This window comes from Phyllostomus hastatus, unplaced genomic scaffold (assembly GCF_019186645.2).
Source record: "Phyllostomus hastatus isolate PE091 unplaced genomic scaffold, TTU_PhHast_1.1 phas_contig_10, whole genome shotgun sequence".
Taxonomy (NCBI): Eukaryota; Metazoa; Chordata; class Mammalia; order Chiroptera; family Phyllostomidae; genus Phyllostomus; species Phyllostomus hastatus.
The window spans coordinates 2,275,262-2,302,788 of record NW_025333499.1 but is presented as its reverse complement, the minus strand read 5'-3'; the positions used below and the strand labels follow the sequence as shown (position 1 = coordinate 2,302,788).

Below are 27,527 nucleotides of genomic sequence, written 5' to 3'. Positions count from 1 at the left end.
CAGTGTGGAGAGCATGAGAGGCGAACACACGTTTCTCTCCCTCTCTTCCTCCCTCCCTTCCCCTCTGTCTAAAAATAAATAAGTAAAATCTTAAAAAATAAAAACAACACAAAATAAATACTCCTGCCCACCACTTACCCCTGTCCTTAAATTCCCTTGTCCCTACAGATCCAATGGCAGCAGAATATAGAAAACTTTGGGAAACCTTCCGTCTCTTTTCCTGCTTCTCCCTCAAATGCAGCTCTGGCTGCAGTCCAACTGGAATATTTGTTAGCCCATACTTGCCCTATTATACCCACCACCTTGCTGTTTCCCTGTCTCCCAGGCCTGAAAAGCCCTTGCTCCTTATCTCCACCAGTTGGAATCCTCCCTATTCCTCAAGGCTCAGCTCAAATTCCACTTCCTCCAAAGTCTTCCTTAGTCCGCTGGTAGAACTTCTTCATCTCTCCTCCCAGACTCCCAAGTCTTCATTCATTCCTTTAATGATGACACATACTTTTCTTCAAGTACTTTATTTAGGTTAGCATTTCATGTCCCAAACCATCTACAAAAATGATCTCCCTAAAATACCACTCGTGCTGTCACACACCTGCTTCAAACCCTTCAGTGACTTCCCATTGTCCCAGGGTCAAACTAAGCTTGACTGCCTAGCTTCCACTACCTCTTCCATGGTGTGGGACAAGTCAGCTCCCTCCCCGCAGCCCCCAATCCATGCACTTTCACACTCCTCACATAACTTTACTTGGGCAGCTCCTCTGCTTAAAATGTTCTTTCACCCTTTTCCACATGGTAAACACCAACTCTTCCTTCCAAAACCAATTCAAGCACCCCCTTCTCTATAAAGGCTTTCCTGAGTACTCCTACTTGAGAAGAACCATCTAATGGTCCTGTATTCTGTCACTGCCTCATTTAGACTTCTGTATATCATCTGTCACACCTGGTAAACTTACCTGCTCACTTACCTGGGTCCTCAATTAGCTGTGAATTCCTGTAGTTCAGGGGGTATATCTCATCCCCAGAACCTAGCACAGGGTCTGCCCTGCAGTAGTAGAAACTCAATGTATGCTTGCTGAACAAGTGGATGGAAAAGTGATGACTGAGTGAATACAAAAAAGGACAAATGAGCAAATGAATAGATGCTTATAGTAGTGCACAAATGAATTAGTGAATGAATGAGTTTATGCATGAATAAGTGAATAAATGATGAGTGGATAGATGAATGAAAAAAAAAAGCCAATAAGTAAATGAACAAAAAGTGCCCATGCCCGTGCCAGTGAGAGAATGAGAGAGGGAATGAGTGAATTCCCACCTCCGTGTCTTGGTTCAAACCCAGCCAGAAGACCTTCTGCCCTGCTCTCCACCCATCTAAAGTGCAGAGCACCGTTTTAGCCTCTTTTTGATTACAAGGAAGAGAGACACTCAGGTTGGAGATGGAGATTTATTGAAGCATTCACAGTGCAATAAGGAAGTCAAAAACAGCTATGCAGGCAGCGTCACAGAAGAACAGAAACTTGAACATGGTTCATGATCCAAAGCAGCTCTGGAGCCTGGCTTATCTTGTCACCCCCTCAGCTGCAGGCATCTGTTGCTCCCTTCTCTAGTGCTTCCCAAAATGGTGACTCAACTTCTTTCTGGCTGTATTTATAGTCCTACTGCCACTGACTACCTTTATTCTGTTCCCCTCCTTGCTACCCCAGGGCCTTTGGGGCCTCACAGCTTCTAGGTCTTGTCACCTGCAGCGTCCTGGCTTCTGGGGCTTCAGTCCCAAATAGTCCTTCTCTGCTTGCTTGGTAGCTGCTGCCACCTCTTTGATTCTTGCTGCCCCATGGTTCCAGCTACGCTGTGGCTCCCATGGCCTCATCATTTCTGCTGCCTTGTGGATCCTGTATATTCAAGCCCTCTGCTGCTGTATGAATCTCGTGGATTCAGGGTGTTGTCTTACAGTTTCCGTCTTTTGTGGCTCCTTTTGCTTCTCCTTTTGCTTGTGGCCCCATGTTCTCATGATACACATGTCTCGAGGTTTCTGCAGCTTTCTCCTTGTTTTTGCTGTTTACTTTTTGGCCTCTCACACCCACCACCACTTCTGCCACATGAAAATCTAATTGTTCACTTCTGAATGCCTCACATTCAGCCTCCATGTCATTCAATAAGCCACCCCTATGAGGCAGAGTTCTTGTATCAGTCCACCCACTAGGCTGCTGGCCAGCCTAGGGATTAGATGTCCTTGAGTCAGATATTATCCTAACCTAACCATCAGGGGCCAGACTTGTGAGGTCACATGGTACAGAGCATGGCAACTCATGCTTAAGAAACCCCTTAGAAGGGGCTGTGGGCATGGTAGTTTTGCTGAGGGTTTCCAGAAGGGGACAGTGCAATTGGAAAGCTTCTTGTTTGCTCTCTCCAGGACATGGACTTTCAAGGCCAAACTAAGTCTCGCCTTCTCTGTGGCCACCTCTGCCTGTCCTGATCTTCAGTGAGGGACATGTGGAAAGGAACTTAGGTTCTAGCTCTGGCTCCAACACTTCCTAGTAGTGGGACCTTGGGGAAGTTCCTTCCCCTCCAAGTACCTCAGGAGGGGGTTGGACAGCGTCTCTAAGTTCCCTTACAGTTCTGACATCTGGGCATCAGACTTTAGGTTATTGTGTAAGGGATGTGAGTCTTACCTGGGGAAGCCCTCAAAAACACCTCTTGATGTGGTTCAGTGGGTTGAGTGCCGGCCTGTGAACCAAAGAGTCACTGGTTCGATTCCTAGTCTAGGGCACATGCCTGGGTTGTGGGCCAGGTTCCCAGTGGGGGGTGTGTGAGAGGCAGCCACACATTGATGTTTCTCTCCCTCTCTTGCCCTCTCTAGAAAAATAAAATCTAAAATAAATAAAATATTTGAAAAACACCTCTTGAGGCAGTAAAGAGGAGTCAGAGTTCTGGCTTGGAAGAGCCTCCCTGTACACAGGAAGTGTTTAGCCAAGATTTATTGAACTGGATGAATGAATCAATGGCTGGGAAGGAGGGGAGACCACACAGCACACAGAGGATGTTTGACCAGCTTGGGAGAGGAGCTGCAGTTACTGAGGAGTCTGAAAGGAGATTCTGATTCAGATGGATGAAGAAGAATTACTGGGATAGGGTGGGAAGCTTGGCTATTAATGGGTAACCATTCTATCCTCAGTCACCTCCCACACCCAATAATCAGTCACCAAGTCTGCTTCATCATTGTCCCTTGGCAGCTCACACCTACCCATTCCCACTGTCCCTGCCCTTGAGAAGGCCTCCAGGTATTTTCAATAGTTTCCTAACTAATCTCCCTGTCTCCTCTGCCTCACAAATGCAGTCACTGATGCAATCATTCACTCTAATGCTATTTATTATGTGTCTACTTGGGGTCTGGCACTGCGATTTTGCTGGGACTCTAACCATAGAAAGATATCCTCGGGCCCACCCTTCTGCTTACAGCTTTTTTAGAGACAAAATAAGCAAGTATGATACACTGTGAGGACTGAACAGGGAAACGACAGGCATGTAGTATACAGCATGAGCACCTGACCTGATCCATTCCACACTAGCTGGCCAGAAAGGGGTAGCTAAATTCACATCTGAACACGTCTCCCCTGCTTAAAACTACTCCATGGCCCCTACGGCCCCCACTGCCCTCATGCGCCAGTTCTAAGCTGGCTGCACCCTATGCTCAAGCGCTGACCTTCATAGGCACTCATGATTCTGAGGTCCCATCCCAGTTACTGGAACTGAACTTTTAGAGGGTGGGTTCAGTATGTCCCATGTGTTTTTGGGGTGCAGTCTGTTTGGGAACCACACTGGCCCATGACGTAAAGCTGGCCTCTGTAGTCAGGCTCTTGGGCTTCAAATTTGGTTCCTGACAACCTCTCCAGCTTCAATTCCCTCTGCTCTTCCCCACCCCAGGAAGCCCTATGCTTCCATATTTCTGAGTTTCTTTGCTGTTTCTTGCCTTCAGGCCTTTGTGCATACCATTCCCACTCCCTGGAAACTCCTACCAGCCCCTCAAGATTGAACTCAGGTCTCACCTCCTAGACTAGACGACGCCATTCCTTAGCCTCTCCCTGTTAGATGTCCCCCCTTTTCCATGCTGCCCTCAGAACACTGGTCACACTGACACTATATGGTTAATGGTAGTTTTCTGCATTGCCTCCCCAACTGGAAAGTGAGTCCCTCTCCAAGGCAAAATAAAGATTTGGCTCATGTTTGCGTCCTTGGTGTGAAACACCATGATTCTGAGAGTGACATGCCCAATTACAAGTAGACACTGTCGTGGAAGTGCCCCCTTAAAACAAAAAAACAACAAAAAAAAACAACTTTATTTATTTTTAGAGAGAGGGGAAGGGAAGGAGAAACATCAATGTGTGGTTGCCTCTCGCAAGCCCCCTACTGGAGACCTGGCCAGCAACCCAGGCATGTGCCCTGACTGGGAATCAAACCAGTGACCCTTTGGTTCCCAGGACCATGCTCAATCCACTAAGCTGCATCAGCCAGGGTATGGAAATATTCTTCAAGAACCTAGATGAAGGCTGCAGGGTCCGGAGTGTAAGAGACTCAACCCAGTGTTCTCCAAGGAGCCCTAAGGCTGCTACTCACATTCAGTTTCCTGTTGGAAACACCCTGGTGTCTGCGCCCCCGAGCACAGCTTCACTGAGCTCGCATTGTCTTGTGATGACATGAGGCAGTCACTGGGGAAGCACTGGGTGAGCATCAAAGGCTCAAGTTGAAGTCTAGGCTGTGACACTGAAACATTCAGATGTCCCACAAGCCATCTCACCTCTCTGACCCTCAGGATTCCGCTTAGCGTTTGTATTCCTGTGCTCCAGGGCCTTAGCCCATGACCCTTTCCACTCTGTGAGGTAGGGATCGATTGTCTAGATCAGTGATTTTCAACCAGCGTGCCACAATAATTTTTAAGACATGCAACACCTATTTAACTGCCCTCTTTTCCCTTAAGACTGTCAAGTAAAAAAAATTAAAACAGCCAACATAATAGCTATCTGGTGTGAATGAAACCAACATTATACCTATTTGTGTCAGAGCAGCAAAAAGTATATTTTTTGGTGTGCTACAAAATTTTAGTAGTTTGTATGCCGTGAGAAAATCACTGGTCTAGATTACTTTCCATATCCTACTGCACTAGATTCCCAGGGCAGGACCAGAGCAAGGAGCTCCAAGCCCTTTGGTTGTGGAGGTGCAGAAGGAACTGCTGCTTTTGAGTATAAGCCCTCCTGCACTGCTTTCCAACCTGGGTGTTGTACCACTTTGATTTTTAAAAAGAAGCTTCACAAGTGATTCAAGTCCAAGGCAAGGTTGATAACCACCCTCCCCATGGAGAAACCCCAAGGCTGAATCAGAGGGCCAGAATTCAAACCCTCACTGTCATCTGGCAGCCACATCACCTACCCTTCCTGAGCCTCAGTTTCCCCACCCGTAAATGGAGGTACCAGCAATTGCTACCTTTAAAAGCCTGTGCTCATAACTGCCAAATGGCTTCATACATATTTCATCTTTCCTACACTGCTGCTCTATTATCTCCTTTCCTGTGTGAGGAAGCTGAGGCTCACACAGGTGAAATAATGGGCTCAAGTTTCTACAGCCAGGATTTGAACCAGGATGACTCCCAAATTGTGTCCTTCTAGAGATGCCAGCACTACCCAAACTATGGCCCACCAGTGATATGGGTCTTCTTTGATTGAACACAGACAAATTTGTTTTGTTAGTAAGCATTTTAATATGTATTAAAAAAACACCAAGCACATAAAACCTGTGATTTCATGGATATCACTACTTAGGATGAAATTGAAGTTGATAATGATGTTAAATCTAAGACAATCTCAAAGAAAATTATTGAGTAAATAGTACAGGAGGGTAATTTGGAAGTATGTATTAAAAAACAAAAATATAAATAGCGTATGACTCATCTGATTCAACCCCTAGGAATCCATTGTAGGTAAATTTCACACACACACACACACACACACACACAAAATACTCCTATGTAGTATTTTGTAATATCAAAAACAGAAAAGTCTTACTATCACAAGAGACATGGGCAAAATTTGATCGAGTCCTATGACGACAATCTATACAGCAATTATGAAAGATGACCTGAACCTATTAGTGACATGCATAGATCTCAAAAATATTAAGCCGAGAAAACAAACTGCAGAACATCTCCATAAATTGTCTGTATTAAACACAGTATCATTTCCAATGATCTTATGTATGGGAAAGTCAAGGTCTAGACAGATACACAACAGAACAGCAGTTAAGGGAGGGAGGGGAAATGGTAGTCGAATGAGACTTGTTTTATTTGTAATAATGTAATCCTCAAAAAAGAGAGTAGATTCATGTATTACTTAATTGGAACTGCCTTAACTTGCCAAAGACACAAACGCAGTTACAGACCAGGACAAGGGGATGGCCTGACAGTGTGCGAACCAGAGAACCGCCCCTGCATGATCCCTGCAGCTAAAGCAGTTAGTTCCCCAAACAAACATCACTTGTGTTATGCTGGGGCATGGCCCAGGCACCCAGTTAACATACATGATTGAAACTATAGGCTTCCGTAGGCCCTCCACTTACCCAGTAAACCCGACCAGTGCTCTGGAACTTTCCTAGTAAACCAGGGCATTTGGCATCTCCCAGATCTGGAGGTGCCTTTTGTCCCAAACTGGCATCAGAAACCCCCAGGGTTCCAGGCACAAGAAGACCGCCCTCTGAGGGTTAAGCACCTCATGGATTCCAAGCACGGATAAGGCATCCAGTGAGAAGCTTGACATCATTAAATCCAAAGAGGTAGGTAGCATTGTTAGGTGAGGAAACAGGCACAGAAAGGCCAAATGACTTGCCCAATGCCAAACTAGTAAGGGATAAAATATGGGACTAGAACATACAATTGTCCGTCCCCAGAGCCCAGGCTCTGTTCCTAGTGCCTGACCATATCCTATTAACTTATCAAGGTCCAGCTCAAATGTGCCGTTCTCCAGGAAGCCTGGAGGTGATCGTCCTCTTCTTGAATTCAAAGTGCCCATACATGATTCAGTTAACCACAGGAACTCATGAACCTACTACATCTCCTTAGGAGGGATCATGTCTGATTCAGCTCTGCATTCCTACCAGAGAGCCTGACAAATAAAGAGTGTTTAGTATGCATTTGATAAATACACGAGTAAATGAAAAAATGAAAATACAAACGAGTGAATGCATGCAGTTCTATGTGACTGCCTGACTCCTTCCTATAATGCGCTGAGTATCTATGCTCAGCTGGGAGGTGCAGTCATACTAAGCTCTGTTGGAGTCAAATTTAACCTGGGCTTCTAAAATGAATCTGCAGTATCTTTATTATTTTGCAAACACACCCACACACATACACACCCACACACGTACACAGAATGCAAGGGGTCCCACAGACCCATGATTATGGATGATGGAAAGGGACGTCTGGGAGCGGGGAAAGTGGGAAGGGGCAGCTGGCCCTGTTCAGCTCAGCACTTCCTTCCAGAGGCCAGGATGCTCCCTGTAGCTCAGTTTTTGCTCCAGACCCAACATCACCCCCGTTCCTCTTTGCGCTGGACAGCAGTGCCTAAATGCCGTGACTATAGCAGACAGACACAGGAGGTCGGGGAAGGCTGGGAGACAAATATCCAGAGACTGGGAGATGGGCCGCTCTGGGATTGACAGGGTGGGAGGGCACACGTACTACTGCTCATTGGGGTTGGGGTTGGCATCTGGGTACTTGGTGAGGTCAAAGGTCAGGACTTTGCTGATCACACAGTCTCCTTGCTGAAGGAGGAAGGAGAGAAAGAAACACGAAATTAACAGGGGTCTAGCTTCCCAGAACTGGGGGCCTCACACCCTCCTCCCTACATACCTGCCCAAAGCCCAAGCAATGGTTCTTTTTGTGTGTGAGGGGATGTGCTGGGTCCCATGTGCCTTCTCTCCCTGCCTACTTCTGCATGCCCCTCCTTTTCTGTGCCGTGTGGGTGCCTCAGCCTGGCCTTTCTATCTCAACCCAATTGCCACAGCCCTGCCCAGCTCGGCTGGGTAATAAGCCTCTGGGGTAAAGCTCCAACAGGCCCAGATGGCCATTCAGGTGTCTATGCTTCCCGGCCCCCGTGTCCCTCCACTTCGGCCTCCCCTTCCTGCCCTGGGGAGTCAGGCAGGGAGTGGGGCTGGCTTCTGAGCCAGGCCCGCTCTACCTCAGGGTAGACGCCAATGAGGCTCTCAGCCTTGGTGTAGAATTCCTCCTTGAGAGAGATGACGATGGCCTGGAAGTTGCAAGTCGACTGCTCCTTGATGTAATTGGCCACCTGCGGAAGGGGCCACCAACACTTAGCAGGGATGAGGTCCTAGCACTGTGCCTGGCGTTCTCCAGTCAGAGCCAGAGGCAGAAGCGGGAGTATTGGGGGAAGAGATACCGAGAAGAGGCCGCTAACTAGCACGGCATGAATGACCCCGGGCCCAACCTCCCCAGCACAGACAGCAAGCAGCAGGAACAGCTAGGGCACACTCCGCAGTTGTTCCCCAAAAGCCAGCCCCCACCGAGGGGCCTCCATTCCAGGGCCCGCCTTCCCTGGACCCACCTTGCCAATGTTGGTGTTATCTAGGGCAGCATCGATCTCATCCAAGACAAAGAAGGGGGCTGGCTTGTAGCTGGGAAAGAACCAGAAGGTGAGCTGACACCAATGGGGTGTGGGTGGGGCAGGCCAGCCCCAGGGCCCATCATGCAGACCAGCCACCCCTCTGATTCTTCAGACTAAACACCTCATGCCTTAATGTTCCCTGAGCCCCTAAAGGCCAAGAGAACCACTGCACCCTCCTCTGCATCCAGTCCTGCGTTCTCGGGCCCTGTGAAACCAGAAGACATGGTACTCTCCAGAGCTTCCAGGCTGGCTGGGGAGATACAGATGTCCCAGGCTCTAGCCATACTGACCAGGTGACCTAGAGGTCCGCCCCACCCGTACCGTGCTGTCACATCTCCTTGCCTGTAGGCATGCTGTGTCCTCCACCTGGGACGCCCACTCATCTGTCTGGACAATTTCTACTCATTCTTCACATTTCCTGCCCCAGTGTTACCTAGCCTACCGTTAACAGCCTTCCCTGGCCACCCACACCCTTCTCCAGATTGGGTTGCTGTCTCTCCTCTGTACATCCATAGCACACAGGCTCATCTGGTTACAACAATTAGCTGCTGCCTGTTTACACATCTGGCTTCCACTAGACCTCAAGCTCCCTGAGGACAGAGACCATGTCTGAGATATCTGTGTCCCTAATCCAACCCCAGAGTCTGGTACAAAGCACCCGTCAAGAAACATTCGCTGAGTGACTCTGTACAATCAAGCAGTAGGTTGTGGGGGTCAGATTCCAGTACTGAGGAAGGTCAGCTATGCCACAATGGTCAAAGCAGGCTTCCTTGAGGAACAGGAGAATGAGATCTGAGGGGTGCAGGTGACAGTTAAGCCAGATTTGCATGGAGAGGGCCGACTAGCCCGCAACCATATGAGCAACAGCCTGGCAGTGGGACTGAATACGCGCAAGGGCCAGTGAGGACACACTGAGTGCGTGAGGGTGGACGGGGAAGACAAGTCCAGGAAACAAGGCCACATGTGTTGTAGGCAGGGAGACTGGGACGCAATCCAGATCCCCCCAGAACACCTTTACCCCTCAGATCTCTGTACAACCTTGGACCCCAGAGCCTCCAGTGGCCTCAGCTCGGTCTCTCCGCCAACTGCCACGGAGGGCCCAGCCTTACCTGTGAATGGCAAAGAGCAGGGCCAGAGCTGCTACTGTTTTCTCTCCCCCTGACAAGTTGTCCATAGGGCGGAACCGTTTGCCAGGCGCCACGCAGTTGTAGTTGATGCCATCCAAATAGGGCTCCTCGGGGTTTTCAGGGCCCAGGAATGCCTAGGGGCAAGGCAGATGGGTAAGGGTCTGGGTATGCATGGGGATGGGGACAGGAAGCATAGATGGAAAGGTGACTGAGGATAATAGGGGTTGGCTGGGTAAGGGGCTCCAGCCTACCTGGGCACTACTGTTGCGGGACAGGGCCTTATATATCTCGTCAATGTTGGTGGCCACAGATTCAAAACAAGCATTGAAGCGGTCAAAGCGCTCTTTCTTGATCTGTTCAAACGCCTGCTTGGCCTTCTTGGCTCGCTTTCGGGCCGCCTCAAACTCTGCCACAAGGAAAAGACAGGTGACTCCTCAGTGCCCGAGCTCTGCCAAGGCTGAGGAACAAGCTCTGTCTGACAAGGATGACCTGCAAATGGCAATCCACAGAGCAGGAATATCCCAGAGAGGGAGAGATGAACGCCTGGGGAAGAGTGCCAGGAAGACAGTACCTCAACCAGCTGTATCCAGCGGGCTGGCCAATACAGTCAGTGCCAAGGAAGAAACACAGCCTTGGAGCCACACAAACACGGATTCTTCCCCGGGCTCTACCACCAGCCAGCTGTGTAACCTTGACAGGGGATTCACTCTCTCTGAACCTTAGCAGTTTTCCATTCTATAAAACAGGTGTGAAGCCCTGACTGGTGAGTCAGTGGGCTGGGCATTGTTCCGCAAACTGAAAGGTCGCCGGTTTGATCCCCAGTTGGGGCACGTGCGAGGGGCAACTGATTGATGTTTCTCTCTCACACTGTTGTTTCTCTCCCTCTCTTTCTCCCTTTCCCTCTCTGTAAAATATAAATAAAATCTTAAAAAAAACAAAAAAATAAAACAAACAGGTGTGATAACCCCTACTGTTCAGGCCTGTTGGGCGTTTCAAGGGAGAAAGCATGTAAAAACGGGAGCTGCCAAGGTGTGCATTCACAAAAGGCCCTGGCCACACCGCCAGCCTCCTGTCTTCATCTTAGGTCCAAGTAAAAGGGGGAAATCCTACCATCTGAGGTCTCCTGGAACTTGTCTCGGACACTTTCCAGCTTTTCCATGGCCTTCATGTTGGGGGCAGCAATCCGCTGCAGCACACTCTGCTGCTCATTTAGTTTCTGCTGCAGTGTATTCATCTCCTGCTTGATCTCCTCTTCAGCCTGGGCATCCTGTAAACCCCAGGCCCAACAACATCAAGAAGGGCCAGGTTCCCGAGCCCAGGCCCCCACGGAGATGCTTGACTGTGTGGGGACATGCTCCTGAGGAGAAGGCAGGTTCTTTGGTTCCTCCCATAGTAACCATTCCCATCACCCCTGGAAACTACAGGCTGATGCTGCTTCCTATCCCTAACCCTTCCCCCAAGTACTGTAGACTTCTCCATCTCTCAAGAACAGCAGTTGGTGGGGCCCCTCTCTGGCTCTCAGCCCAGGCCATGAGCCAGCCCCTTCTCAGGGTTACCTAGAGGCTCCCGCACAGGCTGGCCTGGACTCTACAATAAATAAGGCAACACACGTTTTCTGCCCTGATCACTACATCTGAGCAAATTCCACTTGAGTCTGGTTTTAGCTTGTATGGATTTTGCCTGTAGGTTTTATGGATAAGCGCCCTTCTGCAACGCTGAGTGAATAAATATTTACGGAATGCCATCCAAGTGCCAGGCACTGGGGCCCTCAGATCCTGTGAGCCATGGTTCCTGTGCTCACAGAGCCTGTGGACTAACAGAGGAATGCACAGAAGTAAACAATGAGAACACCATATGGTGATACCAAAACTACACCAAACAGACATGTGGGGTCAGCACACAGGAAGATCACCTAACTCTGACTCCGGGGCTGCACGTATGTGTCTTAGAAAAGCCCTTCTGAAGATCTCCATATACTGGAGAAAAGTACTCTCTAAGATACGATATAAGTGAAATATGAAAGGTATATAATACAATGATATCTTTTATCTGAGAGAAGGAATATGAATATATTTGCATACAAATATATTCATGTTTTAAAAGTACAAGAGCAAACCAAGGATAATCCGAAAACGAATTAAAATGGTTACCCAAAGAGGAAGAGTGGTGAAGGGCCCAGGACAGGAAGCTAACTTCTCTTCATGGACCTTGTGCTATACTTCTGGCTTTAGAACAATATGAAGACTACATAATTATAAGACAAAATTGAATCAAAATGTGAAAAACACTGGGTAAAAAAAAGTGTTGGGGAACAAGATATTCACAAGATGCTAAAGAATCACCCTAAAGATTACTAACTATTTACAAAGTTGAAAGTGTATGTTTAGTGTTGAGAAATCTGGCAATTGAGACCTTAACTGAGGACCAAACTTAGTATCATAAACATGGGACATCCTAACATTATATGGTTCCTGGCATAATGCAATACAAAGCACAAAGCCTCACCAAGGAAATGTTCTTGCCAAAAAGTTACTTAACCCAAATCCGTCAAGCCTCCGGACTACATCAAACTTCCAACTCACAGGAAAAATAAGTTCAGCAACAATGAAAACAAACCGACATGTCCATCACGTATCTATTCTTCAAGACAACAAATAGGAAAAAAAGACAACATATAGACCCTTCAAAAGATCAATGTTATGGAAAAAAAAGTGAGGGGAATGCTCTATGTTCAAAGAAACTGAAGAGAAAGAACAACAAAAAGCAATACATAATTGGATCATAGTTGTGCAAGAGAAACATTGACTGGTTGCCTGTTGTACACCTCCGACTGGGGACCTGGCCTGCAACCCAGGTACATGCCCTGACTGGGAATCAAACCAGAGACCTTTCAGTTTGCAGGCTGGCACTCAATCCACTGAGCCACAACAGCCAGGGTGAATATGGGCAAGCTATTAAATATGAAATTAGGTGTAATGTGGAAATGTGGTTATGGAGGAGAATCTCTTGTTCTCAGCATGCCAAAGTACTTAGAGTTGAAGTCTGCAACTTCCTTCATACAGTTCAGCAAAAATAAAACAAGTGTGCTGTACGAAGGGAGGGAATCAAGATGAGAAAGCAGACTGAAAAAATTTCATTGGTGAACTTACAGTAAAAGGCATATGGATGTTCGCTATATTGTTGTCTCAATTTTTCTATAGGCTTAAACATTTTTTAAATTAAAGTTGGGAAAAAATAAAATATTCAAAAACAGCAATCCCTTAAAAACTGAAAACAAAGAAACCTGACTATACATTAAATTGGTTAAACACTCAGAATTCTTTCAAATTACTTTAAAACACAGAAACACAAGCGTGCATGCTGAATGAGCTATTAGCTTAGCAACAAAGAACAGCAAGGAAATCTTAAACAGCATTCAATAATTAAAGTGTCATTAACACTATTTTATTGTGATTTCCAAACTATTACAGAAGAGGATAAAGTAAATGTGTTACTATGTTAGTGTTGCTAGGTACCAACATTTTTAGCAAGAATAACTGAAGACTCAAACATAAAATCAATGATGTTGAACTTTGAGAATTACAATTTAAATTGGGAGTATAAATATAAACTCATGACACATTTTCCTTCAAAATTAAAAAAAAATGCATTTTGTAGCCCAGTCTACCAAAAAGTTCTAGAAGCACCAAGCAACCCAGCAGTCAGGAGCACTGCAGTGTGCAGATGGCCGTCACTAAGTAATAAGCATTTCCTACTAAAAGAAGTTAGAGCTTCGCAGAGAAATGGCTAACTCCAAGTCTTGGGGTACAAAACGTAGAAGATGTACCTGGCAAGATCAGGGAGCAGGGAAAGAAGTATCACAGACTGAAAGAGTTGTGTCAAAATGATTCCGAAACCAATTTGAATGAGTTCCCACAGGCCAAAGATGTGACAACTTGATCAGTAAGAATAATCACCACCACAGGATACAACACATCAAATGTGTTTAAACCCATTAAGTTCCTAATGATAAGAAAACAATTCAGTGGACAACTCTTGAGAATGCCACAGAAACAACTCATTATTTTATAAAATGGTAATAAAGGGAAAGAACCAAGCGTATCTATCTTGCCTCTCCTGTACAAACCGTACTTCAGGGTAATCATATAATTGATGAGAGGAAATCTCTCTTTGTAGTCTTCCAGCTAATAAACAAAGAAGAAATTATTTCTTTTGACAGCTACATTCTGAAATATTTACAAACAAAATGACATGATGGTCAGACTTTATTTTTAAATAACCTGGGGGTGAGAAAGAAGGAACAAGGGAATGGATGGGGTTGCATGTGAGACAGGTCTGGCCATGAGCTGGTAACTGCTGAAACTGGACATGGCGAAATGGGACAGCACTGCATTGTTTTACTTATGCATATGAAATTTTCCATAATAAAAATCTGAACTAAGGACAAAAAATACAAAAATCAACTTGAAGTGGCTCCCACTGGCCAAGGATGGGACAATCTGCACATGAAAAAGGAAAATAACTCCAATAGACTGAAACAGATCCAAATATATTTAAATACTTGTGTTTATAATAAATACAAATTAAAAACCTCATTGGTCACCTTTAAAGGTTACAACAGCAACCAATGGCAACCAACTCATTCTAAGAGCTGGTAAATAAAGGAGAATTATTAAGTATTTATCCTACATTTTCTATACTAACTGTATTTCAAGGGAATTAAATAGTTGATGTGACAAAGCTCTTTTTAGATACCCAATTAATAAATGGAGGAATTCAAGAATTAGAAAATTACCATTTTGAAAGCCCGAGGAATCTAGGCAGTGATCATAAAGAGCTGCTAACCCCAGCTAGGGAAAGGCTAACCGGGAACTTCATAAATACTGATAGGGCTCACACCATCTGGACTTAGTGATCATGACTGTTTTTCTTGTTTCAAACACACACAAAAAATGCAGAGATTATAATGAACTCCACTGACCTATTCCCCAGCTTCAACAATTATCAACTCATGGCAAATACTCTGCCATTTATACCTAATTCCTCGCTATAGTCAACTATTCTAAAACACACCTCAGCCGTGGCTGGTGTGGCTCAGTGGATTGAGTGCCGGCCTGTGAACCAAAGGGCCACTGATTCAATTTCCAGTCAGGACACATGCTTGGGTTGTGGGCCAGGTCCCCAGTAGGGGACGGGTGAGAGGCAACCACACACTGATGGTTCTCTCCCTCTCTTTTTCCCTCCCTTCCCCCCTCTCTAGAAATAAATAAAATATTTTTTAAAATCTCAGACATATCATCTACAAATACTTCAATATGTAGCTCTAACACTGGGTGTCTAAATCTCAGCATTACTGATGTTTTGGGCCAGATGAATGTCTAGCAACACCCCCAGATGCCAGCAGTAACCTCCACTGCAGTTGTGACAAGTACATGTGACAGGTATCTCCAGACATTCCTGAACGTGTCCTAGGGATGCAAAACCCACCCCACCCCACCCCAATTTTGAACCACTGTTGTAAAAGACAGGAGTTTAAAATAAAACCCAATACCACTGACTCACCTAAAAATATTAGCAGCAATTCCTCAACATCATAAATTATCTAGTCTGTGTTCACAATCATCCTGAATGTTTTATTAAAAATATTTTTTACAGGTTTTTCAAAGCAAGTTCCAAATAAGGTATACACATTGCAACTGGATGATATGTCTCTTAAACCTCATTTAACCTAAATGTTCCCCTTCCTCTCTTTTCTTTCTTCCTCTTTTCCCCTTACATGTTCCAATTGGCTGATTTGTCTCCTATAGTCTATAAAAGTCCTCCCTCTGTATTTTTCTTTCTTCCCATTTATTTATGGAAGAGAACAGATCTTTTGTCCTTTAGTTTCCCAGTCTGGATTTAGCTGAATGCATCCCTGAGCTTTTATTTAACATGTTCCTCTGGCACCAGTGTTTCTTATAATGGGTGGATATAAAAGCTTGATCAGATCCTTGAGTTCTTGACAAGTATATTTCACAAACAATGGTGAGCACTAACCAATCTTGTTACAAAGATGGGACTGGCATTCAGTGTCCACTGATGCGATGCAGAAGGAAGTTCACAAGTACACGGCACCAACTAGGGTATATTCTTGTCAAAAATTAAAAATGAACCTGAATCCAATCAAACCCTAGATTTAACCACCAGTGTACAGGAAATACAGGGGAGGGAAGAACATGTTAAATAACATCATGAGACATAATCAGCCAAATTCAGAATGTAGGAAATTGTGCAGGTCCAATGACCCAGTTTCTTCCATAAATAGGCAGAAAAAAAATACAAAGGGATAAGAAAATGTTATAGACTACAAGAGACCAATTGCAACATATGGACCTCACTTGAATTCTGATTTAAACACAGAAACTGTGCAAAAAAAAGATATTAATGGGACATTCATGGAAATCTAAACATTTACTAAGTATTAGACCATTACAGAGTTGTTAGTAAAATTATTTTTGGCATAATACTGTGGTTACATTTTTAAAAGAGTCCTTCTGTGAATGGAATAATACCTGAAATTTGATTTAAGTAAAACAGGCCAATGGGAAGAGGGAAGAATATAAAAAACAAGACTGACCATATGTTGCTGATTGCTGCAGTGGGGTGATGGGTATCTAGGGGTTCATTATGGAATTCTCTATACTTCTGTATTTGAAAATTTCCATAAAAAGTTGAAAAAAAAAATCAAGTCCCCCTGACTACAATGATGGATTGGAAAGCATCAGAGTCTATTTAGGAGGCTCCTCCATGTGAGGTGAAAGTGGCCTGTACTAGTGGGACCAGAAAAAAAGAGAATTCAACAGATATTTAGAAGATGAAATGGACAGGGCTTGGTAATTCACTGAATAGGCAGAGTGAGAGAGGGAATCAAGGATGGGGCTCAGATTTCTGGCTTGAACCTATGGCTGGCTCTGAGAAGAAGGGGCAGATCTGGGGAGGAGGACTGGGCTTTGAAGTACCCGTGGGACCTGGCATAGAGATGGCAGCTGAAGGCCGGGGAAAGAGCGACCCAGGATAAGAAAAGGCCGAGTGCACAGGAAAGAATGCCTGGGAACGAGCACTAAGGTCTATCTGTTCAGAAGCCTGTTCTGTGTGTGTGAATCAGGCCTAAGAAGCGTCCACGCATGGAAGGGGAAGACAAGCAGCAGGCAGAACAGGCACACCTGAGGGCAGGGGAGATGTGCAGGCGCCTGTGTATGCATGTAAGGGGAGGCCCTGGATCAAAACTCGAGCCTCCCTCTCCTGCCAGCTTGCCCTTCTTTCTGGTCCTGGTCTCCAGACAGCCCCCAGATGGGCTGACCCTCTCGTCTGATGGCTGGGAAGATGTCCCCCACCCCTGAAGCTGATCCTCACCTTCAGATCCTCACACAGGTCACCATAGTCAATCTCGATGAGGGCCTCTCGGGCATAGATACTGGAAGTTCGCTGGGAACCACTCACGGAATCCTCTCCCTGGGAGCTACCCTGCAATAGCAACAGAGTGTGGAATGAAGCAGACTGGCAACAAGAGGGCCCCTCTTAAAGGGGCTGGGGGCTCCTCTGCAGCTTTCAATGACCAAGAAAGCACCTGGGAGCAAGACAACAGCTTTAGGGGCAGAAGATCTGAGTCCAAAATTGGGCTCTATCCCTGCCGAGGGTGTGATCCTGGGCGAGTCATGCTGGTGGATGCAAGTTCTCTCATCTGTTAACATGGGGCAATGCCTGCTCGGCAGAGCTGTGGTTCGGATCCGGGGTAATTATGTCACGTGATACCATGAGGCCTGGTGCATTTCTGGTGCTCAAAATATTTTGCTGAATTAAACTGAAATGCTCTTTTGGAGGAAGGGAGGGAGGAAGACATGTGGGACTGATATGCATGTCCAGGTAGGAGACAAGCCCTTTGCAAACCTCCCTGTCAGTTAACATTCCCACCTCTTGATAACAATCTCCATTTCCAATGGATAAAATGCCTTGGCTCCTTTATCAGCCAGCTTCCCTCTCTTTCCTATAACTAAGCTTCACCTTCTCTGCACCGCTGATGTCCCCTACCCAACCCTCTCCTGGCCAACCTCCCTCGCTGCAGGTAAGCTATTTCTCCTCAGGTCCTACAGCTTCCACCTTCCTTTCCTTTGGGCTAATGCCCATCAATTCCTACCCTACCAGTATCTATCACCTGCTGGAGCTAACCTAGCTCAAGTCCTAAGGTTAATGAATGATTATATCTTCTTGCCTATCTACCGCCTACTGAGATACAGCTCTACCCACGATGCAGCTTCCCTCTCAGCAGGCTCCTGCCCTTTGCCTCATCCTGCCATCCTTCTTTATGTTTCCCCACCATCCTTACCCACCATCCTTCTCTTTCTCTCTCCTGCCCTCCCTGGGTAATATTGCTCACAGCCTACTCCCACCGCCAGCCATGATACTCGCCTCTTCCTGACTAATATCGTCCATGGTGCCCTTAGACAGCGGCAACTTGATGTCCTGCATCTTGCAGGCCTGTAGCAGGTTGTGGCGGTCACTGCGCTTCTGTTCAAGCTTGGTCTCAATGGCTGTCACCTCTTTCTGTAAATGGGTCATTTCCCTAAGAAGATTCAGGGAGATAAGTGAGACCCAAATCCGGCCAGCTGTCTGCTCTACCTAATTGCCCCAAGCCCAGACCTGAACCCACTCACTTGTTGGCGCCCCCCAGTTTCTTACGAATCTCCTCCATCTCGTGGTTCTTGTCGTTCACCTCTGACTTCTTGGCCAGGTGCTGATTCTTCAGATCCTGGAGCTGAGCCATGGTTTCATCTATGATCTTCATGTGTCTTTGCTCCTCCTGGTCCCAACAAGGGGAACAGGACAAGAGGTGAGGCCTTCCTTATCTCACCTCAGGATCGTCCCCCTTTGCCCCCGCCCTTTCCACCAATTTGTTGGAGCCTCCCTTCAGTGAGTTCCACTTTCACAAACCCCCATCACCCCTCAAGCTTCTTTTAGCTTATTCTAAATTATCTGGCTGCCCCCATTTTACCAGCTGCCTACTGTAGAAAGTTCCAAGTATAAAAAAAGTATTAAACGGGGACAAAAAATCACTCATAGTCCCACCAGCTAAAGATAACCGATCAATATTTTAGCCTATTTCCTCCCAGCATTAGTTATAGATAGCTCTACACAGTTGAGAGTGTAATTAAAATTCGATATTCTAACTTAACCCTATACTTCAGCATCTTTTCCACATCAAAACTACTGTTGTGAGCTGTATGATAAAATTTTCTTTAAAACCCAAACAATATGGTGGTGTTTTTTCCTATGAGTACACATATATGAATGTAGAAGTAGTTAAGTCAATACCTGCAGGTCTGGAAGGACACACACTCCATGGAGTTAAGCCCCAGAGAGTAAGGGGGCTGGGAATGAGAGTGGTCAGCCACAGTGGACTGTAGTCTTACTTATAATGTTCTGACTGTTTAAAAGAAGAATGTTTGGTTTTCATTTTGACCTTTAAGTCACCTGAAGGGGACGTATGAAAAGTAACACACAGACACAGAGAGTATGCAAAAGCAAACACGTTAATGACTGATGATGACTTAGTGGTGGGTAGATGGGAGTTCTTTGTACTGTTCTTGCAACTTTCTGCTAAGTTTAAAATGATTTCAAAATGAAAAGTCAAAGAGTCATGGAAACCCATGATTCTGGATCATCTAGCTATCCACGTAGTCCTGCTCCAGAATTTTACCGCCCAATCTGCATTTGTACTTAAGATTCTGGTGACACCAAAGACGACTATTTTCAACACTGAGGTTTAATGGGAAAAAAAAAAGCACACACAAACCAACAACATAGACAGACGAAGAAGTCACATATGGACCAAAGGACCTCAGGAGTGAGGAACAAGGATTTCACAGGAATTGAATTTAAAGAGAAGAGGTGTGGGGAAAGTGAGTCGTCAGGCCACAACCCAGCGGCACAGGCACACTCAACTCACAGGAGCTTAGCTGTGGCAGCGAGCCACACAGGCACACTGCGAAAAGGGATGAATTACAGCACACTATCATCTGCTGCCCTGAATTAATGTGGTTAATTGTAAAATCCAACTTGTAACTTTGTATTGGCTTTCTGGTTAAATGTTCCAAGTACACAGGGTGGGGAAGAAGTAGGTTTACAGTTCTGAGTACACAAAACAGTTTACCCTTACATTATTATTTTTGTTTTCCACATGAACAACTGTAAACCTACTTTTGCCCCACCCTATGTATGTCTGTATATATGTTTAAACAACATTAAGGATTTTTTAAAACCCAGAGATCTTGAGGAAAATCCTCTAAAGGGGGGGGGTGTATTACTAAAATTTGAAGACCATTAAACTACACAAAACTTGTATAAATGCAGTATAATTTGCCAAATCCCTAATTCCCAGGGGCACTGGAAAGTTTCCCATATGGAACCATTAAATGCTTGTAAGAAACGCCGACTTGTGCGCACAAAGCAGTGCCCACCCGCAACGCAGGTAGACGGCGCCACATGGCTTAACAAGGGTGGTCTCCCACACCATGACCAGTAGTAAGCATTATCCTTTAAAAAATATTTTGGATAATGTGATAAGAAACACATTACATGTGATGGTTGCTTTAATTCACATTTCTCTGATTTCTAAAAACTAAATTATGTGTATGTTTATGGGTTATTTGAATCTCTTCTTAAATGGTTTCTGCCACAAGCCCCCTTTTATTCCCTATTTCTGTCTTGGTGTTTTCATTTCTTTTTTTTTTTTTAAGATTTTATTTATTTATTTTCAGGGAGGGGAAGGGAAGGAGAAAGATAGAGAAACATCAATGTGTGGTTTCCTCTTGCATGCCCCTTACTGTGGACCTGGCCCACAACCCAGGCATGTGCCCTGAATGGGAATTGAACCAATGACCCTTTACTTCACAGTTCAGCACTCAGTCCACTGAGCCACACCAGCCAGGGGTCTGATTTTGATTAGAGCTTTATAAATTGTGGATATTATCCTTTGCTCACATCTCTTCCATTTTTTTCTTCCTGTTTTTAGTCTCTTTTCAGGCTCTCCTTCCTTACCTTCTTGAGCTTTTCTATCTCATTTTCATCCTTCTTCACTGTTTGCTCCCACATGTGCACTTTATCCTGGTCCTCCTTCAGTTGGTTCTTTTCAAAGTCCAACTGGATGCCCAAGCGAGTCTTCTGATTCTCAAACTCCAAACTGTGGGTAGAAAGGAGAACTAGGCCCAGGGCATAAGGGACCCAGGGTTACTACTGAATCTCAGTCTCCACTCAGCTTATCCATTTATATCCACATAAAATCATTCCCTGAAGTTGGAGAAGTAAGTTCCTCAGCCTAGCCTTGTAGCAACGGCATAAGGCAGGGGAGAATGGGCCAAAATCCATTAGTCCTCCTTTAAACACCAAAGAACTCCAGAACCCCTGCTCTAGATGGAAGCACAAAGAGGTTCACCTGAACCCACTAGCTTTGATAATTTCAATTTATTAAGCTTCTGCGTACTTTAAATATATTGCCTGTAATCCTCTAATCAACAAAAAGGCATTATTTTTTTTTAAGATTTTTATTTATTTATTTTTAGAGAGGGGGAAAGAAGAAAGGAAGAGAGGGAGAGAAACATCAATGTGTGGCTGCCCCTCGTGCACCCCCTACCAGGGGCCTGGCCTGCAACCCAGGTATGTGCCCCGACTGGGAATTAAACCGGCAACCCTTGGCTTTGCAGCCTGACGCTCAATCCACTGAGCCACACAAGCCAGGGTAACAAATAAAATTATCCTAATTATACAAACAAGGAAACTTGGGCCAAGAGGTAAAAGACCTTGCCCAAGGCCAGAGAGCTAGTAAATGGCAAATGCAAGATTGTAACTCAGTTATAACAAACCTGGGCTCCTCCTGTGGCACAGGTGGCAAACACAAGGCCTGCAGGCTGAATCCAGCCCTCCACCTTGTTTTATCCAGCTCGGCACCTTGTTTCTACCCAGCGGCACCAGTGAACTCTCGCTTAACTGTTAAGGAGTAGTTACATTTATACAGTCCTGAAATTACATTCAGCCCTTTGAGGGCAACCGCAAAGCTGATGTGGCTCCCGGTGAAAATGAGTTTGACACCTCTGTCAATGGCATCAGTGTAGTATAATGTGGTGGGATAACAGGAACTGTATCCCAACCCTGCCATTTACTAACAATATACTCTCAAGCAAGTTAGTTATCCTCTCAAGCTTCTGTTTCTTCATCTGTAAAATGGAAATAATAATAGTACTTACCTTGGAGTTACTGGGAGTTTTTTTTTTAATGAGTTAATATGTATCATGTCCTTAGAACCATGCCTGGCACATAGCAAGTACTCAGGAAATTTTAGTTACCATCATTATTGCCAGGTATTCAGCTCATACTGACTCTTTCCAATTACCGCCCCCACATGTGCATCCCCACGCCAAGATTCCAGAACTTTTAAGGGGCAGATCTGGGGTAGTAAAAACCATGGAGAAAATACTAGATTCCTGATATTGCCTTCTTCCCAATCTCTTAAAAAACTCAGAGTATGTAAGCAGCATACAGGTACTAGCAGGCCAAACAGGACTAACTTCCAACTCCCCCAATATGGTATAACAGATGCTGCCAGATGTCATGCTAGCAGTTTAAAAATATTAGTCACTATAATCCAAATGGAATATAACTAACTATATAATTTTCAGCTATGCAATTTTAAGTCCAATCTCCTAAGCATGACTCATAAACGCTGTCTGTGATCTGGCCCCCACTGACATCTCCACCATCCCTGCCTTCCACATGATCTCATTTCTATGCTCCACACATTCAAAACTACTTAGTTTCCACAGCAAGGCATGGTCTCTCACACCTCTAAGCACGCTGTTCTCACTGCCTGGGACTCTCTGTTGCCAGGCCAGCTAAATCCTACTCACTCCAGTTTATCATTCCTCATTCTATAAAACCTTTCCTGAAGATTGTGAGTGGGTTCTTAGTTTCTATTACACTTTGTTGGGTTCCTCCTCCCTTTTAGGCCCGGTTGACTTAATCACATTCCACAGTTCCTAATACATTTACGATTGCTGTCTGTGCAAGACCCTTTCTCTGTCTGCTCGATCCTTGATTTTCACTGCCATTATCTTTCTTACAGTGAGCGTGTACTCCAAAGTGACATACATATATACACACACATAGTTGCATACATATGTATATAGCCTTAAATATGCAGATCCTTGTAAAATGTCATTTTGTTTTTAAATTTACACAAATGCACAGTGTTATAAATATATCCATGGGACTGTCTGTGAGTCTAGTTCTTGCTTTAAACCGCTATACAATGTCAATAGTCTGTATATTCATCACATTTAACTGAGACTTACAATGCAGATGATTGATGGCCATCTGCATTGCCACCAACATCCTACTACCACAAATTATGACAAGATGAACCACCTTGAGCGTGGCCCTTTATGAGCCTATGACAACACTCTCTCTGGAATATATGAGTATACCCAGGAGTGGCTTTGCTAAATCATAGGGTTTATGTAGACTTATTTTCATCAAATAGCACTAAATTGTTTTGCTTTGCATTTCTATGATTAGGAATGAGACTGAACATCTATTTGTGATTAGCCATTCAAGCTTCTCTTTCCATGAAATGCTAAGGACGTCCTCTGTCCAGTTTTCTACTGAGTCTTTCGTTTTCCTTTTCCTCTGGTTGATTTGCAGTTCCTTGACCATTTTCTCTGTATTTTGTATCTACCTAAGGCACAGCATCAATCACACTGTTCTGAAATTGCTGATCTACTTGTCCGTCTCCCCTACTACTCCATAACTCAACTCCCTGAGGGCAGGGACAGTCTCTGATTCAGTTCTATATCCCTTGAACTTGGCTTGGGGGTGGAAGAGCAATGAATATTTACTGTACGGGTTATGGGCTGGATGAACTGCCAACTGAAGCCCAGGCCCAGTAAATGAACTCCTTCAGGGAGACTTCATTGTGTTCATCCGTCTTATCCTCATTTCCCAACCCCCTCCAATACCCAGCACAGGACAACTTGGCATGACAGAGGTACTCAACAAGGTTTGTGGAACAAATGAATAAACTGAAGCCCATCAGGATGATAATGATAATAAAAGCTAATATTTATGGCTTTTAGTAGGTGCTAAATATACGTTAAATAACTTCAGAAGGATTATTTTACCTGATCCGCCCAACGATGCCAGGAGACAGGAGTCATTATTATCCCATTTATAGATAAAGAAACTGAGGCTCAAAGAGCTCAAGTCACCATCCAACATCATGAGTTATGGAGCTGGGATTTTTCACCCAGGTAAAGCACGTCTAAAGCTGGCACTCTTAACCACTGGACTGTGCTACACTACCTCCCCGGCGGCCCTGTCCTCTAAGGCTGGTCTGCAGTACATGCCCATCTCTGTGAGAGCTGCTGCTGGCCTCATGATGGTGCCTGACTTTGCAGGACATCAGGCTGGGGTCTCAAAGGCACTGTACTCTCTGCACTTCCACTTACCGCTTCTTGGCGATTTCATTCTGCCTCTTCACCTTCTCCTCCTCAAACTCCCGAATGTTACGTACACCAATCTCCCGACAAAATTCTTCAAACACCTCATCCTCTACCTGAGAGACGCAAAGGGGGGCAAAAGCCCTCTGGGTCAGAGTGCTGCTTCCAGCCTCAGCCCTGCCCAGACGCACCCCCTGGCGTGGCTCATCCCTCACCAACCTGGTTCATCTTCTCCTTCAAGTCTTTCATTTCCCTCTCTCGGCTTTGGATGATCCTCTTGATATCGTTGATGCGAGGCCCGAAGTTGGCTAGCTCGCTCTCCAGCTTGGACTTTTCCTGCAGGAGAAGGGGTTGAGAAGGTAAAAGGAGTCCAGGCTCTTTGGAGAAAAAGAGGCATCCCAAGCACGCTGGTCTCATGAACTCAAAGGGCTAGCTCTCCACACGCTGACAGAACATGACTTAGCACCAGTCAAACCTCCGTCAGCTCTCGAACTACCACACAGCTTCCTCCCTGGCCTCCAGCCAGCCAGCTTCAAACCACAAGGCTGGGCACAAGGTAAACAGGCTCCCTTATCCATAACTCTTGCAGTCAAGTATGTTTTAGAATTCAGACTTTTTTGATTTTAGAAGGCAAAACTACACACACACACACACACACACACACACACACACACACAATACATTACATAACACCTTCAGGTCTGGGGAAGTACCTCATGATCAAACACATTAACATATCTAGGAGGGTACCCCCACCCACAGGTACTGAAATGCCTATAGCTCACTTGCAATTCAATTTCAAAAGCTCAAATATTTATTACATGAATGAATTATGCTAATAATAGCACCTAACATTTACTGAGTGTAAGGAATCAGTCTAACCTCTTTACCTGTATTAACTCATTCAATCTTCATAATGACCCTATAAAGCAGGTAGTATTCTAACTCACTTTACAGATAATGATGAAAAAAGAGAAACAAACAAAACTAAGAGAGAGCTTAAGAAACGTGTATGTCACATAGAGCCAGGATTTGAACCCCTGGTTGTCTGACTCTATACTATGCTTAGTTCCCTGGAGCAGCCTGGGAGGAGAGAGGAAAGTGAGACAAGTTCCTACCCTTAGAGAAACCTAGGCCAGGAATGGAAAGATGGCCTTTAGAAAACAGGGCTGCCCTGGCTGGTGTGGCTCACTCGATTGAGCGCCAGCCTGTGAACCAAAGGGTCACTAGTTCGGTTCCCAATGAGGGTACATGCCTGGGTCATAGACCAGGTCCTCACTAGGGGGTGCGCAAGAGACAACCACACACTGATGTTTTGCTCCTCTTTCTCCCTCCCTTCTCCTCTCTCTAAAAGTAAATAAATAAAATCTTTAAAAAAAGAAAAAGAAAACAGGGCTGAGGCCAGTCCCCACCTGCAGATTCAGGGCCAGATGTCGTGTCTTGGTCTGCTCTAGGTCACTCTGTGAGTACTTGAGCCGCATCTGCAGTCCGTGGGCCTGAGACTGCACCTGACGTAGCTCTGCCTCTTTCCGCTTTGCCTTCATCTGCTCCTGAAATGGACAAGAAAGAAGAGCAGGCTGGTAAGGAGGTGGCTGTCCTGAGCTTAGGACCCCCAGTCTTAGGCACAGCACTGCCTGTGGCTTACTTTCAGCTCCTCTGTCAACCGCTCTTTCTTCTCTTTTAACTTGTCTACTGCTTTCTCATCCCAGCGCCGTGCCTTGGCCTTCAGGTCACTGGCCCCACCAGAGATCACGCCTGACTTCTGGAACAGGGTCCCATCCAGTGCCACTGTCTACACAAAGAAGGGAGAAGAGAGAAGTTGAAGAGAGGAATCTCCAATATTAAACCTGCCCAGCTCCAATCTGTCCAGAATCCATACCTTGTGGCGCTGGTGGCCTCCAAAGGCAATGCGGCGAGCATCCTCCACGTTGTCACAAACAAGGGCATTGCCACAAGCGTACTGCAGGGCCTTTTTGATGTGAGGTGGCTCATAGCGAATCACATCAATCACCAGCTTGGCCCCTTTCAGCTCCCGGAGTTTCTCATCTGTAGGTTTCACCTGAAGAAAGAAGCAGCTCAATAGGTGGCAGAACATGGAGGGCTAGGAGGAGGGTCCCTCACAGACTGTCTTGATCCCATCCCCACCGGCCTCACCTCCAGGTAGTCAAGAGGCAAGAAGGTCTCAGGCTCCCCACGCTGCTCCTTGATATACTGTATACAGTCCCGGCCTGTCTTCTCCGAGTCCACGATGATGGCATCCATGTTCTTGCCCAAAACCTTGGTTACAGCAATCTGATACTTCTTTTGTGTGGGCTGGCAGAGATCAATGAGGCGGCCGTACTGGAGACATCAGAAGAGAAAACCGAAGCATGAGGCTTTGGGGAGCTGGCTCAGAAACACCAATTCCCAGCTTGGGCAGACTGGAGTCCGTAGCAGGAACATAAGCCCCCAGGCTATGAAGAAAAAGCCTCCTCTGGCAGCAATGACTTTAGGAAGTCATGTCTGAATCCAAAGTCATCTTTCTAATCCTCAGTTTTACCATTTCACAGACCACTACTACCTGACACCATGCCAGATACCCTATATAACTTAAGCAAATTTTCACAAGCACCCAGCAAAAGAAATCTCTTTTCCTAGTTTATTTCCCCTGTTCCCTCCGCTACCAAACAAATCATGGTTCCCTAAGAACTATCAGATAAAGGGAAATATCTTCAAGGCACTGAACCTAATTCACCCATATGAACCCCCACAGCAGTATCTAGAGGAAAGATCAGGAATGGAACCTAACTAAGCTGAACCCAGGGATGGGATTACAGCAACAGAGGGATAATATTCAGGAAACTCAGGAACTCAGGATTTGGTTCAAGAGGCCAAAAGACCCAATAAAAGCCTGGCGAGTGATCCAGCTGGTACATGCCAAGGGAGCTCAGATTAAAGCCTGCACAGAGCTACTTCCGGAGAGACTAATCTGCCCCATGTCCCCTCCCCTTCCAAGGGCCTCTCTAGTTCCCCCGCCTCCTACAGGAGAGTGGTCAAAGCAAGAGAAAACATTCAGGAAGATGTAGCTGGTGTGATAAACAGAACATGAGGTTAAGAGTCAGAACAACTCAGGTGTGAAATGCAGTTTTTTCACTCATAAGCTGTGCCTTTTTGGGCAAGTCACTTAACTTCTCTGAGTCTCAGTTTCCCCAGCCATAAAAAGAGAATTGGCAATCCTGTCC

The 27,527-nt window shown here is 45.6% G+C and overlaps 1 protein-coding gene across 1 annotated transcript in view; it reads right to left on the bottom strand.

Moving 5' to 3' along the window:
• Positions 1–5,723: 5,723 nt before the first annotated feature.
• The window catches only part of SMC1A (structural maintenance of chromosomes 1A), a 31,292-nt gene continuing 9,488 nt past the window's right edge, over positions 5,724–27,527 (bottom strand). The window contains exons 10-25 of the mRNA XM_045832626.1: positions 26,461–26,646; positions 26,186–26,365; positions 25,952–26,098; positions 25,719–25,856; positions 24,526–24,642; positions 24,316–24,422; positions 20,858–20,999; positions 18,475–18,620; positions 18,230–18,383; positions 17,177–17,287; positions 10,895–11,051; positions 10,036–10,190; positions 9,767–9,918; positions 8,598–8,667; positions 8,214–8,324; positions 5,724–7,797 (exon numbers count right to left, since the gene is read on the bottom strand). Coding sequence (XP_045688582.1) covers positions 7,714–7,797; positions 8,214–8,324; positions 8,598–8,667; positions 9,767–9,918; positions 10,036–10,190; positions 10,895–11,051; positions 17,177–17,287; positions 18,230–18,383; positions 18,475–18,620; positions 20,858–20,999; positions 24,316–24,422; positions 24,526–24,642; positions 25,719–25,856; positions 25,952–26,098; positions 26,186–26,365; positions 26,461–26,646 — 2,157 coding nt within the window. The 3' untranslated portion in view covers positions 5,724–7,713. The remainder of the gene's footprint in view (positions 7,798–8,213; positions 8,325–8,597; positions 8,668–9,766; positions 9,919–10,035; positions 10,191–10,894; positions 11,052–17,176; positions 17,288–18,229; positions 18,384–18,474; positions 18,621–20,857; positions 21,000–24,315; positions 24,423–24,525; positions 24,643–25,718; positions 25,857–25,951; positions 26,099–26,185; positions 26,366–26,460; positions 26,647–27,527) is intronic.